This window comes from Prionailurus viverrinus, chromosome X, assembly GCF_022837055.1.
Source record: "Prionailurus viverrinus isolate Anna chromosome X, UM_Priviv_1.0, whole genome shotgun sequence".
Taxonomy (NCBI): Eukaryota; Metazoa; Chordata; class Mammalia; order Carnivora; family Felidae; genus Prionailurus; species Prionailurus viverrinus.
The window spans coordinates 16,835,548-16,854,559 of record NC_062579.1 but is presented as its reverse complement, the minus strand read 5'-3'; the positions used below and the strand labels follow the sequence as shown (position 1 = coordinate 16,854,559).

Below are 19,012 nucleotides of genomic sequence, written 5' to 3'. Positions count from 1 at the left end.
GGACACTTAATTGGCTAAGCTACCCAGGCGCCCCTCTCTGTTATTTTTTAAAGTGCACACGTGTGTGTGTGTGTGTGTGTGTGTGTGTGTGTGTGTGTGTCTTTTATTTTACTTGACAGGCTAAGTAGAAAAACTTAGGAACTACTGTCTTGGAAATTAAGGTAAAGGTGAGCTAAAATTTGAAGTCCTTGAGTGCGCATTTTTAGTTTCTGACTTCCATCAAACTTCAGGAATATGTCTATTTCTCATAAAGCTCAATAAGCCTTCCAGGGGCAGAAGTTGCTGAGTTTACAAAAATGCTCATGTTATGCACATTCAGTTTGTTGCATTGATAGAAGGCTTAAGACTGCTTCTGTGTTTCAGGTAATTCAGAGGTCTGTGGGGCCAGCCAGCCTGAGTCTGCTCACCTTCAAAGTCTATGCATCACCTAAAAAGGATTCACCTCACAAAACTTCCGTGAAGGTTAATGAGGTAACATGCCATTCGTGTTGTGATATATTTTGAACATCTGCTTTAGTTACCACAGGAAGTATGCAAATGGTCTGTCAGGAGATATGACAGTTCAGAGGACATGTAAAAGGAGGAAATATATTTCCTTACAGCTTTTCTTCATGGGAAGCTACTAAAGTATAGCTTTTTCAAAAAATAAACTTTAATTCATGGTACTTAGCTAAGGGCATAATTAAAGAATATTGCCTAATTTTTTTGTGTGTGTATGGGGAATCTGCTATGTCCCAGTAGATTGTAAGCACAACTCGGCTCTAAGTGATCTGCCTCATCCTAGACTGCTTTGCAAGCCAAGAAAACATTTGCATTTTTCCCTTTTAACAAATTAAAGACCTGCGTTCATTCTTCTTCTTGGCCAGATTAGTGGCTCATAAATAAATGCTTAATAAATATTGGATAAATAAAACAAGAAATCTTCTCTCCATTGTTTATATTCTTTTTTGTCTTTACTTCCCACTGATTATTTTGGGTATTTGGTTTCTGTTGACTTAGTGTATAGTCACATAAAGATATACCTTTAATCATGGGCCAGGTTACTTGAATGGTATTTACCTAAAGCTAATTAGTTTATCTTTTGCCCTTTACACTCTTCTTCTCAGACCTTGGGACATTGGCAACATTGGCATTTTTTGAGGGTGAAGAAGGCAACCATTAGTGACTGTGTACAGTTTCTTTCCTGGGTGGGGAAGAAACTTACTGTCCTGCTTAGATTAGCACCAGACTGATCACTTGAACTCAATTTTTAAGCGCCCCCCCCCCGCCACGTTAGAGTAATAGAATTGTTTTTCCAAACTGAACCTAAGGTGAAATCCCAAATGCCAGTATGTAAAATGGATGAAGGGGGTTGCTTTGTCTGCTACCGCTAGAATGGGAGGAAGGTAGGGATACCTCATAGTCCTGTCTTCTTGGCCTTGTCCTTACGCATAAGTGCGAAGATCCTCTGAAGGAAGTTTCAGGGCGCATGTAACCCTTAGAGCCACTGCAGTCTGTGAATTATTAGAAACATGATGTTTACTAGGGCACCTGGGTGGCTCATTTGGTTAAGTGTCTGACTCTTGATTTCAGCTCAGGTCATGATCTCAAGGTTTGTGGGTTCAAGCCCCACATTGGGTTCTGTGCTGACAGTGAAGAGTCTGCTTGAGATTCTCTGTCTCTCCTCTGCTTCTACCCCACTTGTGCTCATTCTCTCTCTCTCTCTCTCTCTCTCTCTCTCTCTCTCTCTCAAAATAAATAAACTTAAGAAAAAATTTTTTTAAAAAGAAAAAAAGGAATATGATGGTTACCGATTTGCCAACTGATTACATTCTCTCATGGCTATATATACCTTTTTGTTTCTATTTGTTTTGTTTTTTAATATATGCAGCTTTCACTCTACTCCGTTCCCGAGAGTCCATCTAAATATGTGGATGAGCCAAGGACCCAACTTGAAGAAAGCATCTCACATATCCGACACTATTGCGAGCCATACACAAGTTGGTGTCAGGTACAGCTGTTCTGAAAGTGGAGTGACGCTTTATTGTTTAGAGTCAGTAGTGAAATCTCTATATTGTCTGCGTGTTTTCGGAAAAAGGCACAATAGAGGACTCTAACTTAGGATGCCTCACTGACAGCGTTCACCAGTGCCATCTCTGAGGGGGACAGAGAGCCCTAGCTTCCTGGTGGCAGCTGTTGCCATAGCTGCAGAGAGGATTTCCCTCCTACCGGGCAGGGTGTAGCACCTTGGCTAGAGAGTGGGCTGGTAACTATCTTCTTGGTCGCAGCTATGAAAACATCATTGTCTCCCAGAGGGAGATTGGGGGCTGGAACTCGAGTAGAAGGAAAAGGATATAGTGTCAACATTTATATCAGAATTAGAAAGTTTTTCTCCCCCTCGAGATTCTACAAATGAGTACCATTTTAACAGGAATGGTTACACAGCATCTTGAATGCTATAATCAGAGGGTAGGTAACCAAAAATGTGTGGGATTACATATTTGAGTACTGAACTGTTTGCCCCAGCCACCGAAGAGCTACATATGCAGATTGGCTTCCGTCACTGCTCAGGTTTTAGATCAGGCCCTTGTTATTATGTTTGTGGAAGCACTTTTGAAGTTTTTAACATCTGAAATGGAAGTTTACACTCTACAGAACACTTTTGTGGGCTTTGATACTTAAAGTACTTGTCATACGTGATCTGGATTTCAAAATGATAATAGATTAGTAAAAAGTGTGTTAGATGTGTGTGACATGGTCTAGGTTTACTTTGCTTGAGATTTACAAACTGAAGTTTCATCTAGAACATGTTTTAAAATTTGTAATTCCACTGTCTGTGCCAGTGCTGAATTCTTTTCACCAATTTAGAAGAAAATAGTAAGCATAGACTCTATCACCAATATAAATTAAGCCAGTATACTTAAGTATCATAACCATATTATTGAGTTATGAATATCTGAAGACTTTTACATAACATGTTGTAAAAAGCTTAGACTTTATTCTCTTGTTCTAGAAGATTTTTAAACCATCTGGTTAAGATAAGGTCAGCAAATTTGTGCAAATATTTTTGTATCATGTAGACATGACTACTCTTTTTTTAAAGCTTTTTTTTAAATGTTTATTTTTGACAGAGAGAGAGAGAGAGAGAGAGAGAGAGGAAGAGACAGAACGTGAACAGGGGAGAGGCAGGGAAAGAGGGAGACACAGAATCCGAAGCAGGCTCCAGGCTCTGAGCTGTCAGCACAGAGCCCGATGCGGGGCTCGAACTCACACTGTGAGATCATGACCTGAGCCGAGGTTGGACGCTCAACTGACTGAGCCACCCAGGCGCCCCACAGGACTACTCTTATTTCATGCTCTTTTTTTTTTTTTTTTTGGTTATAAAAGTACTTTGTCTCTTAACCTTTCAACTTAAGATTGCCTTTTGTTTTTTACTTTTTCACCTGTGCATGATGCTCAGTGCAGCAAAATACCTCTCTAGATGATAGAATAGTTATCAACATGTTTGTTTGCATGACTTCTATATAAAAAGACTGTTTTGTGATTACAGTAGCTTTATTTTTATACAGAATGAAGCCTTATTCAATAAATATATTTCTAATTCCCGGTTCCTTTTTCAGCCCAACAATTTCTAGTCCCTTTATTTAAGAACGAATTTAATTTTCCTTAATGGTGAAAAGATTATGTCAACAAAAGAAATAGTTCATCACTCTGGATATGTATCTATAGCTGTTCTTTCTTTTTATGGGCATAAAATACCAATAATTGATTTTAGTGAAGCAGTATTCAACTTTTTCATGTTCTTTATGTCTTCCTCTGAATTCAGTATTTATTGTTTTTTGTTAATTTTCCTACTAATCTGTAAGTCTATTTTATTTATTTTTCTTCAAATTTTTATTTAAATTCCAGCTAGTTAATATACAGTGCAATATTGGTTTCAGGAGTAGAATTCAGTGGTTCATCACTTACTGTTTAAGGGCATTTAATAGTATTAGGTTAACTTGTTCTGACTTGGACCAAATTAAATAAACCAAATCCTTTTCCAGGTGGCAGCTGGTTCTGATACCTTCTGATACCCCTGTGTCTCTTTTCCTGTCTTTATTGTAGACTTCTTAAAGGTGGGGTACCTTCTAGCTAGTCCCTTGTTTTCTTTAGGATATATGATGTTCATGTACAAAGCCATGTTGTTGTTGTTGTTGTTGTTGTTGCTGTTGTCATTGTTATTAAGAGAATGTTAATACTTCATTTACTCCAGGATTGGGGTGTCTCTCAAAACATGGATACAGACTCCCTTGTCCCGTTCAAACTGGTCATTCCTGCTCCAGATGGGCAGTTTTCACATACAGACTCTAAAATCATAGTGTATCAGGAAATGGACTTACTATGAAAGACAAATTTAATCTCACAGGAAAAAATTGCCACTTCAATTATCAAGGGGATTGATTTTTGCCTGTTCTCTCAGAATGTAATAGAAGAATAAAAAGGCTGGGTTTGTTGAAATCACTCTACGTGAAATCTCCTTCCTGTGGTAATAATAAACTGTTCTGAACAATTTGTGGTGAAGGGGAAATTACAAAAGAAAAAAAGAACATAAAAATACCCAGATGGACACTATATCCCTTTGTTCAAAAAGTGTTATTGGGGCAGCAGGGTGGCTCAGTCAGATAAGTGTCTGACTCTTGATTTCAGCTCAGGTCATGATCTTGCAGTTTGTAGGTTCAAGCCCCACATCAGGCTCTATGTTGACAGTGCAGAGTCTGCTTGGGATTCTCTTTCTCACCCTCTTTCTCTGTTCTTCCCCTACTTGTGCTCACTCTCTCTCTTTCTCTCTCAAAATAAATAAATAACTTTTTTTTTTTAAAAAAAGAAAGCTTCTCTTTAAAAAAAAAGTGTTATTAACATGAGAATTTATTCAGTAAAGATGATTATATTTGTTGCTTCTCTGTAATCAGCATATCCTTCTCACTCATTTTCTTTTCACCTCTTTAGGAAATGTACTCACAAACTAAACCCAAGATGCAGAGCTTGGTTCAGTGGGGGTTAGGTAAGTTGATTTTTAATTAGGCGTAATCAGTTTCTTCATTAACATTGGACTTTTTAACTGGGATCCCATGGATGGGCTCCAAGAGATCTGGAATTCCTTAAAGTTGTATGCAGAATATTAGAGATATGTGGATTTTTCTGGAAAGAAGATCTATTGTTTTCATCAGATTTCAGAGAACTAGTGTCCCGTAAACATTTGGGAAGTCTCTTCAGGATCTCTTCAAGGATTGTTGGGCTAACAAGTTCAGATACACTGGATTTTACTTTTTCTTTACATCTGTTTCCAAGTGCAATGCCCTAACTCACACTAACCCACACTGACTCATCAGTAGGTTTTCAGAATCAGGTTAGCTCATGTGTATGGCTGTCAATACATGTTACAGAACTTTAGAGGCAAGAAGGAACTAGACTGGTGTGCCTAGGGAAGGCCTTATTGCATAAGTAGTGTTCTTATATTTTTTCATTGGGTTTTTATTGTCCTTGATTGTTTTTCACATCAGCTTATGCCATACACTTATAAACTAGGTTTATAGTCTATATTCTGACTAGTGTCCATCAGAAACCAGTGAATTAATAGACATTGATCTTATTTCATTCTCCTTACTGGGCATCTCAGCAAAGAAAAACTCATGTTTTTACAAGTGTTTGTTTGTATGACTGAATAAAACAAGCACGAATATGGTTTATTTCCTTGAGAGGATCATTGTAGAGTGTTGATGTGCTGATACGTGATTACTAACATCCATGAATAATATCATGTATGAGTGACATCTTAATTTTGTTAATTTTATAAACACTTATTTAGTTTTTATTACATTGCCAGGAACTAGTCTAAGTGCTTTAAAATATTAATGTATAATCCTCATAACCCTAACAGTTGTGTGCTTTTCTTATCTTCATTTTTAATCTGAAGAAACTAAAGAACTCCTGTGCTTGAGGAGATCTTTCCATTGTTACCTGTCACTTCCCAGTGACTCATAGCAGTAGGCATTATTGGCAGTGTAAGTCTTGTTTTCCTTCTCTTGGACTGGTTACTACAAAAGCTCTTCAGAAGAAACATTCCATTATGAGTTGTGTTGTCGTCTGCCAAGGCGATCTGTCCATTTCCCGGCAGTCGCAGCCAAGACATGTTACCAGAAGCTGGGCTGTGGCTTCACTGCAGTCTCTTAGCTTATCTCCTTTTCCATTTCTTTGTGATTTACCCACTTCACCTCAGCTCACCAAGGCCATTTGGGTGCCCTTCTATCAACTGCTCCGTGTGCACATCTCAAATTGAAAACTCCGTGCTGGTAGGCAAAAAAAAAAAAAAAAGGGAGGGGGAGTAGAACATTGCTTTAGATGACCCAGACAAAAAGATGGAAAGTGAAAACTAGGTTAAAGGCAAAATAAATAAAAGGCCAGACAGGAATCTATACAAATAGCACAAGCCGTAGAGTAGTATTTAAAATGATCACTGCATTTCCCAAATAACCTAGGAAATGGAAAACTGGCATGTATCTGCTCTTTTTCGGGGGAGAAAATTACCAAGTATTCTGGTTAGTTCAGTTCCATGTACATTTACTAAGTCACCATCACAGCAGGCATTGAAGATCACGGCCAATTAAGACAGTGGTCACAGCCACTGAGGCACATATCATCAATTACTCACCACTGGCACAAATACAGAGACAATCACAGATCACTGTTGAAGGGGCAGAGGAAGGAGACTAGTTTGGTAGAGACTGGAGGGATGGGAAGAGTCAGGGAAGAATTTCTGAGATGAATCTTGGAATAGAGTTAGCCACACCAAGATGTGCGGGTGGAACTTGGGTAGCATTCCGCACAGAGGGCACAGCATGATCAAGGCTTGGAGGAGTGACTCAGTGTTCCATGTCCCGGAAACTGGAAGCAGATAGGGAATGCTCTAGATGGGGTTGAGAGAGAGACATGAAGGCTTTTTAAGTTACAGCCTCTCTGAAACCCATTTGCTAATTCATTCAGTATCCATCAACACCTAGCAGTGCTTTTAGTAAATATCTCTGGGATGAACATCCACTATTAGCACTGAGGGAATATAACATAGAAGTCTAAGTGATCCACCATTCAGGAGCATACGTTCTCCTTGAGGAGACCTAAAACACACCCCTGAATAATTAAACACAAGGTGCCGTAGGATTATGTACCAAATGATGATGGTACAGAGAAAAACTATGATGGGATATCAGAGGAGAGAGAGAGGCGTGGTCTGATAAGTATAATAGGAAAGGCTTTTCTGAGGAGGTTAGGAATACAGATGGCTCTTATTTGGTGAGACTGGCTCAATGGACAGGAGAGGAAGCATCATTTCAAATGAAGCCATAAGGCGTGTTGAGGCCTGACACACAGGCTCACATATTGCATTTATTTGTGTTCGTTTCTTCTATCACCATTGACTATTTCCCACGTATACTTGCACTACAAGTTTCCTTTATTGTCCAAATGTATTCTATACTTGAGTTCAGATAATGAATTCACATAGCAAAGGAGACATTAGTCCCTGAGAGTCTCATGTGTTTGGTTCCTGACTTTTAGAGAACTTGAAGCAAAGTTTCAAGATAGCGACAGATCTGTCCAAGTCTATTCTGTTTCTGTGTTTGGACAACAAGGAATCCCTGTATTAGTATTTCTTCCCTTGTGAATAGTTGATTCAAATCTGTTACATCCAGGGATATGAAGGTAATTGGACATTTCTTTATTGTCAGTAGGTCATCAGACCAGAAGTGTTTGAAAATTGAATACTTGCCATGTGAATAGTAAATCACGTTTATATATCACATAAAAAGAATGTGTTGAAAAAAAAGCATATTAAAATTAAGCAAAGAACACATTATTTGAGAAGCATTTGATACTATATATACTAGTTATATGTAAGATTTTTTTGTTTTTTAATGGGCAATTTATGGAACTGTTTCCTGGTCTGATTCTATTGTAGACAGCTATGAATATCTCCAAAATGCACCTCCTGGATTTTTTCCAAGACTTGGTGTTATTGGTTTTGCTGGCATTCTTGGACTTCTTTTGGCTAGAGGTAGGTGCAATTTTGTGTGTGTGTTTTTTAAACAGCTCATAAGGGATAGATAAGAGGTATTTGGTTCTTTCTTTTCATTTGCCAGTTGTCAGAGTAATGAGTTGGTTCCTGAAATGTGTGTATATATATATATATGTATATATATATATATATATATATATATATATATGTAAATTTAAAATTCAGTTGGTTCCTGAATATATATATATATAAAATTGATATGGTTATTTTCTCCAGTATATTTGATTTTAAGCATATATGGAAATTATAAAAATATGAAATGGAAGAAATTATATACTCTTGGTTAAAAAAAGAATATCATTATCCTTTATAGGCACATTTTCTTTTTATTCTTTTTATTTTTTTTAATGTTTAATTTTGAGAGAGAGAGAGAGCGAGAGAGAGAGAGAGAGAATGTGAGCAGGAGAGGGGCAGAGAGAGAGGGAGACACAGAATCTGAAGCAGGCTCCAGGTTCTGAGCTGTCAGCACAGAGCCCAACCCGGGGCTGGAACCCACGAACTGTGAGATTATGACCTGAGCCAAAGTCAGCTGCTCAACTGACTGAGCCGCCCAGGCGCCCCTATAGGCACATTTTCTTGATCAGATTACTTTCTTTGCTACACAAAGAGTGAATTTTTGTTAACCGAAGTCTGTCACACCTGAGAAACTGTTTCTGTTTATTTCACTATTGGGTATGGGTATTAATCACAGTATAAATATAACAGTGATTTTGTTAATTTCTTGATGTATCATAGTTTTGGTTATCAGTGATGCTATTAAAAGTTTTAAAACTTTAAAAAAAAATTTTTAAAATTTAAAAAATTTAAAAAAAGGGGCGCCTGGGTGGCGCAGTCGGTTAAGCGTCCGACTTCAGCCAGGTCACGATCTCGCGGTCCATGAGTTCGAGCCCCGCATCAGGCTCTGGGCTGATGGCTCAGAGCCTGGAGCCTGTTTCCGATTCTGTGTCTCCCTCTCTCTCTGCCCCTCCCCCGTTCATGCTCTGTCTCTCTCTGTCCCAAAAATAAAAATAAACACTGAAAAAAAAAATTAAAAAGTTTTAAAACTTTAAAAACATTTAAAAGCTAACAAATGTCAACTGAAATATATCACTACACCATACTGCTGGATTGCAAAACATTTATAGGAAATAAAGGATGATAAGGTACTTCACTATAATGAGATGAATGTGTTATAAACTACTGAAGTTTCACTGACTATAAAATTCAGACTTTACAGAATTTCCAAAATAGGGAGTTTATGAACCCTATGATCAGACCCTCATAAAAGATTAACTACAGTGACTGCTTTGGTACCCATTCCTCCTATTTTAAAAAGATTTTCTGGGGGTGTCTGGGCGGCTCAGTCGGTTAAGTGTCCAAATCTTGATCTCAGCTCAGGTCTTGATCTCACGGTCCTGAGTTCAAGCCCCATGTTGGGTCTGCGCTGGACATGGAGCTCACTTAAAGAAAAAAGAACCATTTAAAAAGTTTTTCTGTACATGCCTTGACTGTTATTTTAGAATCTAGAGACAACCTGTGGAATGAAGTCCTGTTGTAGTTTCCATGCCTTCCTCCCATCTTGTGCAGAATATGTAAGAACTAAAGTTAGAGTTCATTTTTACTAATCGACTTGAAAAAGAGTTGAACCAATTTTTTTCCCCCAAACTTCTTTCCCCTCCTTTTTGTAAAGCTGTCCAAAAAAGCATTCCTGTCTTATTTAGACAGTGTTTGGAAATTATGAAGATCCCAAGGCCAGGGTTCTGGAATCTTGGCTACTGTTAGGGAGTCAGGAATGTGGAATCAAGTGAGATTAGCCCCCCGCCCCCCACATGGTTAGAGCATGGCCCTAAATAAAGCCTCCTCCGCCGGTCGTGTTGCTGTGCTCCCTAGCGTTTATCCCCCTGCACATCCACTGGGATGACCATCCCGAGGAGAACTGCGGACTACACTCTCCTGGTCACAACAGCAGCATAAGGGCACCCACTGCTGCGGGTTCTATTCCTTTGTTTTTGCTTGCTGGTTTATTTGTTCTTCTCTCCTTTTCCTTCTCCTGGGAGGGCTCAATAGGTTTAACATAATGTAACACCCTAATTCTTTTTCAGAAAAGTACATGTGCATGTATACATTCCCACACATGTACTCAACAATGGGCCTTTTCCTCAGGGTGCTGGGGTAGAAGGGCCTGACGTGAGCAGCATCAGGTGGTCACTCAGTAAGATGAGCGGGATGGTAGGTATGTTTAGTGGATGGTCGGTGGTTTGGGGCCCCTCGGGTAGATGGTCCCCTATTCTGGCAGCAGCAGGGTGGGCCCAGAAGAGCCCTCCTGGTGGGATTTCTTTTCTTTTCTTTTCTTTTTTTGTCTCTTTAAAAATTTTATTTTTTAGTAAAAATTATATACGTTCAAGGTGTACAACATGACATTTTGATAAATTTACATGGTGAAATGATTACTCCATTCAGGCTAATTAATATATCTTCTGTCATAATTACCTTTTCTTGAGATGAAAGCACCTGTAATCTCTGTTAGTTAATTTCCAAGGTTCAATATTATTAACTATAGTCATTATGCTGTACATTACTCTTTAGACTTATTCTTTCTACGTAACTGCAACTTTGTACCCTGTGACCAACATCTCCCCATTTCCTCCACCTTTCTGCTCCTAGTAACCGCCCTTCTGCTGTCTGCTTCGATGCATTTGACTTAAAAAAATTTTTTTTAATATTTTATGTATTTTTGAGAGTAAGGGTGTGAACCGGGGAGGGACAAGGAGAGAGGGGAACGTAGGATCTGAAGCAGGCTTTTTGCTGACAGCGGCAAGCCCCATGTGGGGCTCGAGCTCACAAACTGTGAGATCATGACCTGAGCTGATGTCGGACTCTCAACCAACTGAGCCACCCAGGTGCCCCTGCATTTGACATTTTAAGATTCCATATATCAGTGAAATCATGCAGTTTTTGTTCTTTCTCTTTTTGGTTTATTTCACATAGTATAATGTCATCCAGGTTCATCCATGTTGTTGCAAATGACAGAGTCTCTTTTTTTAAAGCTGAATAATATTCCATTCGTATGGTTACCACAGTTTCTTTACCTACTCCTCCATTGACACATTGTTTCCACATCTTGGCTGTTGTGACTAATGCTGCAGTGAACATGGGAGCCCAGATACCTCTTTGGGCTCCTGATTTCATTTCCTTCAGGTGTATACCCAGAAGAGGGACTGCTGGGTCATATCATAGGGTTTCTTGAGCATAACTGCTAAGGTAGTCCTCCTCAGCTGATGAGGATGGCCGTGGCTGGCGGCGACAAGAGGCACCTCTCTCGGAAGAGAGGTGAGTGGTTGATCATTCAGAGGAAGTGGACTTGGCCTGGTCACTCACAGGTGGCAGGCAGTCATTGCCCACTGTCATTGCCTTCTGTGGCTCCTCCCTGCACCCTCAGCTTTGGCAGCCATTGATTTTCCCCTGGCAGCGCTGATAGTTACAGCCCACACCACTGGCCTCCTGGGAGCTCTGGGCACGGAGACGAGGGTGGAGGCAGGGGATCGTGCTTCCTTCATGAACTTCTGGGGCCCTCAGCTCATTGTGGGTTCCCATCAGGAGCTAGAGGTTCAAGAGCTGCCACGTGCCAGTTTTCCCTAGATGACCGAAAAATGGCTGGATGTCGGGTTTGCTGCCCTTCACCTGGTCCCCATTTGTGTGAGCTGCTCAGGAACTTAAAGTTTCGAGCTTACAGGTGGGACACCAGGGATATAACAGCATTTTCTCTTCTAGAGTTACTATGTCCTTTCAATCCAAGAAGAGTCTATATTAATAACATTTGTCTCCTGTGACCCTAGTTCCATCTTTGGAGACATGTCTTTTTAAAGTTTCAAACCAATAGGGGCGCCTGGGTGGCTTAGTTGGTTGGGCAACTGCTCAGGTTGCGTAACCTGCTCAGGTTACGATCTGGCAGTTTGTGAGTTCGAGCCCCGCGTTGGGGGCTCTGTGCTGACAGCTCAGAGCCTGGAGCCTGCTTTGGATTCTGTGTCTCCCCCCTCTCTCTGTCCCTCCCCTGCTCATGCTCTGTGTCTCTCTCTCAGTAATAAATAAACGTAAAAAAAAATTAAAGTTTCAAACCAATAAGCAACACTTAGGTTATTCTTACTGCATAAGTGTCAGTAACATACATTGTGCTTGCATCTATCCGTGGCCCATGTCAAAAACCCTGTGCCTCTCAGCAGAGACTTTCTAGGTCCAAGTTCATTTCTAGAGAATTCTCCTGTTTCACTCTCCACTAGTTTTCTTAACCTCATTCTCAGGTTTCTCCTGGTTCTGCATGCTGCTTCTATTCTTCCCGTTCCCCTTTTCCCAGGGCTCTATGCGTAGCCAGGACGCAAGGGTGCAAGAGTGCCTGTCTTCAGGGGTCATAAACACACCAGGTTCAGTTACTCTCCACTGACAAAATCCATAGGCAGAGAGATGAGCGGTGGTGAAACAAAGGAATTTATTTAAGTGAGGCTGACACCGGAAAGATAGCAGACTAGTGTCTCAGAGACTGTCTCCAAAATGCTGAAAATGCTTCCAGGTTTACGTAAGGGAAATGTGGAGCAAAGGTCGGTGGATAAGTGCAGGTAGTCAGTAAGGGTCAAGGTGGTGTCTTGCGGTCAGTCACATGGGGTCTTGCTGGCTCAGGGGGGTCCGTATTGCTTAAGGGGGTAGCTTCCATATTCCCATCAGAGGATGCTTTGCTCAGAGTCTTTTGCCTGAATTAAGAGATAAGCTGGAAAGAGGAATTTAATCAATTAGAAAGTGCAGGCTGAGGGTCACCTGGCTGGCTCCATTGGTAGAGCATGTGACTCTTAATCTCAGGGTTGTAGTTCAAGCCCCAAGTTGGGTGTAGAGATAACTTTAAAGCAAAATCTTAAAAAAAACGGCAAGTGCAGACTGAGGTCAAAATGGAGGTAGTTGAAGACCTCTCTCATACATCCTCTTGCAGTCTGGACTGAAGCTCAACACAGCTGTGGTCTTGGGACGTGGCTTCCTGCTTTCTTGGATTTGACCCCCTTTTTTTGGGTTCCATGTCATCTTCTCCTTGGTTTTCTTTGCCATGTTGTTGAACTACATGGTCAAGTCACTTTCAAAAAAGCCCTTGTTGGAGGGAAACTTTCCAAATCCTTGCAAGTCTGAAAATTAGTTTCTCTTTACTCTTATTCTTTTTCCTCCCTGAACTCATTAATTAGCAGTGGAGCTGTTTAAACAACCCTAAATATCTCTTTTATTATCTTATTATTTTATTTTACAACTTTTGATTTTTTTTTTTTTACTTTTGTCATTTCCAAGTACCTCTTTCTTGTTCTCTGAATGTTCCTTTTTCATAGAACTCTTTTTTCTTTTAATGGAGTAGCTTGTTGAATTTATCAAATTCATTCAGTGATACTTAATAACACGTTTAACTTGGTTTTTAAGTTCTTTTGTTTCCTACCAGGTCATTTTTTCCCCCTTATTGCTTGTCTTGATCTCCTCTTTTATGTTGCAGGCTTTCCTCAAATGACTGGTGGTCCTTGGTTGTACAGTCATGTTTAAGAGCAAGGTGATTGAAATGCTATTAAGAACTTTTAGTGTAGGGGTACCTGGGTGGCTCAGTTGGTTAAGTGTCCAACTTCAGCTCAAGTCATGATCTCGCGGTTTGTGAGTACAAGCCCCACATCGGGCTCTGTGCTGACAGCTCGGAGCCTGGAGCCTGCTTTGGATTCTGTGTCTTCCTCTCTCTCTGCCCCTCTCCAACTTGTGCTCACTTGCTCGCTCTCTCTCTCAAAAATAAATTTTTAAAAATGTAAAAAATAAAAACAAGAACTTTTAGTGTATAGATGAGGCTTGCTGGCCAGCAAGTTCTACCTCAGCGTGAGCTGGAAGGGAATTGCCTCTCTATGGAGGGTGCCTCCACCCAGGGCCCAAATGAGGAGGGCTCTACTCTTGGGCACAAACTGTCGTGTGCACGCACACGAGCTATCTTGGTTCTCAGCAGGAAACTCGTGGCATTCCTTTAGAGATACTTCTCCACCTTTGTGAAAGTCTGCCTGGTTAGACTGGCCACAGGCACTTTTGCACTAAGATGGCACGGAGGAAGGAGAGAGTCACCTAGGCTGTGCACAGGACTCGCCTTTGTGTCCGTCCGAAATCCCCCCATCTCCCTGCCCCATCTCTCCCGACCCCCCACCCCCGCATCTTGATGCTTGGCTGCCTTCTCCATCCTTCACAGGACCTGCCATGTCTGGGCTGCAGGGGACACTCTGCTCCCTTCACTGCAGCGCCTCCTCAGGACTTCACAGCCGTGTGTCCTCTTGCTTCTGTTCGCCCACCATTTCTGGAAAATTAGATGACACTTCTTATCTCCCAGTGGCCCCTCCACACATTTCCTTTTTGTTGTGGATTTATTATCTGTATTTTATTCTTTTACTGTTATTTTCATGGAGCATTAGAAAGAAGAGGAAGGCAGTACTTGTGTTCGGTACTTAATAGGAAGCCAGTTTACTGTAAAAGAACATAAACCTTAGAAACCAAAGTGCTGTGTGCTGCTTTTCAGATCAGTCTTTGTTTCTGCTTCCTTAGAAGCGGTGGTTTTCTTGAAAACATTGTGCAGATGAAGGAAGCCATTCACAGAGGACCACATATTATAGCTGCATTTATGTGAAACGTCCAGAGTAAGCAAACATGTAGAGACAGAAAGTACATTAGTGCTTCCCTAGGGATGGGGATAATGGGGGAATGTGGAGAGTGACTGCTAATGGATATGGGGTTTATTTTGGGGGTGATGAAAATATTCTAGAATTGATTGTAGTGATGGGCTGCACACCTCTGTGAATACATCAGAAGCCATTGAATATACACTTTAAATGGGTGAGTTGTGTGAATTATGTCTCAGTAGAGCTATGAAAATGTGTGGTTCTCTCCAGTGCATATGACATTTTGGGGCACATTCTCTGTTAATGTAGGACCAAAGAAAAGAAGTCATATTCAGTGTTAGATATCCAGGACAAATTGTGATGGTAAGGATAATGACTCATCTGATGGTATCTACAACTTTTTATTTAATAGGTTCAAAAATAAAGAAGTTGGTGTATCCCCCTGGGTTCATGGGATTAGCTGCCTCTCTTTATTATCCACAACAAGCCATCGTGTTTGTCCAGGTAAGTAGGCCCAGTAAGCTGGGGTGTGCTTTATTCTTGCTTATGTCTGTTTGGGTTTATTGCTTAATTTTCTTATTTTGCAGCTTTTATAGCAGTAGGCTAAAATTTCTTTGCACACATAGATGAACTACCACCAATTTAAATGTTTTTCTCCACTACATGCCTCAGTTCTGGCCCTCCTTCCAATCACGTCAGTGTTCAGAGAATGCACTCTCATTTGAATATTAGTTAAAGAAAATGAGGATAACTTTTCTTGGCATAGTTACATGGAAGTCTAAAGACTCAGACTCCAAAGCTGATAGTTATGGGTCATTCTCCATTTGGATGTGTCTGGTCACAGCCTATCCTCCTTGGAGCTGCAGGCATAAGCCTGTGCTCTGGCCCCCCGCACCCTCTTCCTGGTCCTGGTGCCAGCCTCCCTTGCCTTGCTGGAGGCTTCAAGCAAGGCAGTCCCTTCTGCTGGGAGTGCCCTTCCCGGGGCTCTCAGTTGGCTGCTTCTTTCTTTCCCTTCAGGCCTCAGCTTGGTGGCATCCTGTCAAGTAGGAGAACAGAGTGGCAGGCGAGATGGGTAAAGCTACGTTTTAGTCTTCTCAAGGTCCCGTAACAACATACCATAGACTGAGGGGCTTGAACAACAGAAATTTATTTTCTCACTGTTCTGGAGGCTGGAAGTCCAAGATCAAGGTGTTGGTAGGATTGGCTTCTCCTAGATCCTCTCTCCTTGGCTTGCAGATGGCCACCATTTCACAGTGTGTCTTATAATGTATCTTATAATAACACCATCCATATTGGATTAGAGCCCTACTCTTATTACCTCATTTAACCTTAATTACAGGCCCTGTCTCCACATACAGTCACATTGTGGGTTAGGACTTCAGCATGAATTTTCAGGGACACAGTTCAGTCTATAACAGCTAGACTAGCCACTCGCAAAGTGTGATTCCTAGACCATCAGCATCAGGATCACCTGGCTCGTTAGAAATACACATTCCCAGGGCACCTGGGTGGCCCAGTCGGTTAAATGTCCATCTTTGGGTCAGGTCATGATCTCATGGTTTGTGAGTTCAGGCCCTGCATCAGGCTCTGTGCTATCAGCATGGTGCCTGCTTCGGATCCTCAGTCTCCCTCTCTCTCTGCACCTTCCACACTTGCTCTCTCTCTCTCTCCAAAATAAACTTAAAAAAAAAGAAATGTACATTCTTGGCCCCAACCCTGACAGACTGACTCAGACACTCTGAGTGTTAGGGCCAGAAACCTGTGTCTTAGCAAGCCCTCCAGGGGATTTGAATGTCCGAGATGTTTGAGAACCACCGATGTAGACTGGACTTCCTCAGGGTGGTAGTGTCTGGACTTAGTGGAACTCTAGACATAGAGTCTCTTGGAAAACTGGAAAGAACAAGACAGGCTGTAGGTTTTCAACTCCTCGACAGCATATGGAGACGGGAACCCAGTTGCTAGAGGTGCCCTATCACGTGGAGACTTAGTCCCAGGAGGAGCAGCAGTACGGTCATTACATTTGGGCTCTTGGGGCTCTGAGCCAGACTGATCTGACGTTGAGGTCCTGGAGTAGTCTTCATGACAGGACTGAGTCTGGATTTCTGGATTGTGCTGCAGTTGTAGGTGGGAGGCCAGTGCCTCCGGCTATGAGAAATTGGTGGCTTTAGGAGCAGATGCCAATAAGATCTCTCTTTTTTTTAATGTTTTTATTTTTGAGAGAGTGCATGCCGGGGAGGGGCAGAGAGAGGGGTACAGAGGATCCAAAGCAGGCTCTGTGCTGACAGCAACAAGCTCGATGTAGGGCTTGAACTCATGAACTGTGAGATCATGACCTGCGCCACCCAAGTGCCCCCAGTAAGATCGTTACAGCATGGGCTTGACATTGTTTATAGCAGTCCTGGAGGCAGACAGTTAACATCCCTCTGCCTGCTTCAGCTCCAGCTCAGGAACAGTGAATTATGTCTGCCTGCCCTGTGTCACAAAAACAATCATACATCATCTTAGTCTCTTGTGGTTTCAACAGTAAATGGATAGGGTCTGGACAGTAGGCTTGGCTGCTGGTTGAGAAGCATATGTGGCTTCCCCCTGAGTAGAGGCCTTTTTTATCTTAGGTGCCACAGCATATGTTGCAAAAGATCTTTTGTATTCACAGCCAAGATAGTGGAATGAAAATATGAGTTGTATTCTAATTTATTTTTAAAGTCAGTGGGAAGGAGTTTTGTCTTTTATTTTGTGCTTAGAGTAAGCCAGAACAAAACCATTGACTTTATTTTCACTAGATATAAAACATTAGTGATCTGTTTGAGGTGATGAGAAAGTTCTGGAAATGGATAATGGTGATGGTTTTTAATGGTTAAAATGGTAAATTGTACTTATATTTGGCTATAATAAAACAAAAAGAGACACCAGTGATTGAAAGAGATCTTCTGTAACTGTTTTAATGTCATTTAATTCCGCTTTCACAGTTTAAAGTTTGTGTATGAATACCCTGACCTTGGACCAGCCACTTAATTGCTCATGTTTTTTGTTCAGTAGCATTTGGGTAGAAGTACTGTAATAAAACCCTTTTTAAATGGCAAATCTTGTTTTCCTCTCAGAAATTTAAAACACCAAGAATTGTGTTATATACATGGTAAATGCTCGATGGGTCTGAGATTGTCATATATTTTAAGAACAATTAGAAGAACTAGAAGACTCTAAGTTATAAGAAACCAGCTAGTAAAACCACTGGATTTACTAACACTGTGACCTTAGTTAGACAAGTCACTTGACCTCTGAATATTTCCTTAAAATCTTTGCCTATTTACTGCACAGGGTTATTATTTAGAATAGAGATAATTTGGGGCGCCTGGGTGGCGCAGTCGGTTGAGCGTCCGACTTCAGCCAGGTCACGATCTCGCCGTCTGTGAGTTCGAGCCCTGCGTCGGGCTCTGGGCTGATGGCTCAGAGCCTGGAGCCTGTTTCCGACTCTGTGTCTCCCTCTCTCTCTGCCCCTCCCCCGTTCATGCTCTGTCTCTCTCTGTCCCAAAAATAAATAAACGTTGAAAAAAAAAAAAAAGAATAGAGATAATTCATGTGAAAGTACCTTGTAAACTAAAATGCTATATGTAGATCAATGATTATAACAATTAGAGAATAATAACTGCTTTCAGAAATTTGAAGAAATTTCATACCTTCTACTGACTGAGCCAGCCAGGTGCCCCACTAGAAGCATTTTTTAAAGAAAACTCAATACTAGGGGTGCCTGGGTGGCTCAGTTGGTTAAGCCTCTGACTTAGGCTCAGGTCATAATCTCATGGTTTGTGGGTTTGAGCCCCGCATCGGGCTCTGTGCTGACAGCTCAGAGCCTGGAGCCTGCTTCGGATTCTGTGTCTCCCTCTCTCTCTCTCTGCCCCTCCCCTGCTCATGCTCTGTCTCTCTCTGTCTCTCAAAAATAAATAAAAACCTTTAAAAACAAAAAAGAAAACTCAATACTAGGGGCATCTGAGTGTCTCAGTCATTTGAGTGTCTGACTCTCGGTTTCGGCCCAGGTCATGATCTCACAGTTCATGAGTTCAAACCCCACGTCGAACTCCACGCTGATAGTGTGGTGCCATGCTATTACAATATCATATTAAGTAGTGAGTTCCTTGGCCCCAAAGTATTTTCTGACCCTGGGACCTACCTCTCAGGATGTTGTAGAAGGGATCTTGGATCAAGAGGCAAAATCCCTATAGAAACTTGAAGCCTTTTGTTTTAGGCGACCTGGAAGAACTACGAACATCTTCATTGGGCTCACCTA

General features: G+C 41.3%; 1 protein-coding gene across 1 annotated transcript in view; it reads left to right on the top strand.

Annotated features, from left to right (window-relative positions):
* The window catches only part of APOO (apolipoprotein O), a 57,236-nt gene that overhangs the window by 21,839 nt on the left and 16,385 nt on the right, over window positions 1-19,012 (top strand). Inside the window, exons 2-6 of the mRNA XM_047844964.1 lie at window positions 364-471; window positions 1,871-1,990; window positions 4,969-5,023; window positions 7,973-8,068; window positions 15,143-15,234. Coding sequence (XP_047700920.1) covers window positions 364-471; window positions 1,871-1,990; window positions 4,969-5,023; window positions 7,973-8,068; window positions 15,143-15,234 — 471 coding nt within the window. The remainder of the gene's footprint in view (window positions 1-363; window positions 472-1,870; window positions 1,991-4,968; window positions 5,024-7,972; window positions 8,069-15,142; window positions 15,235-19,012) is intronic.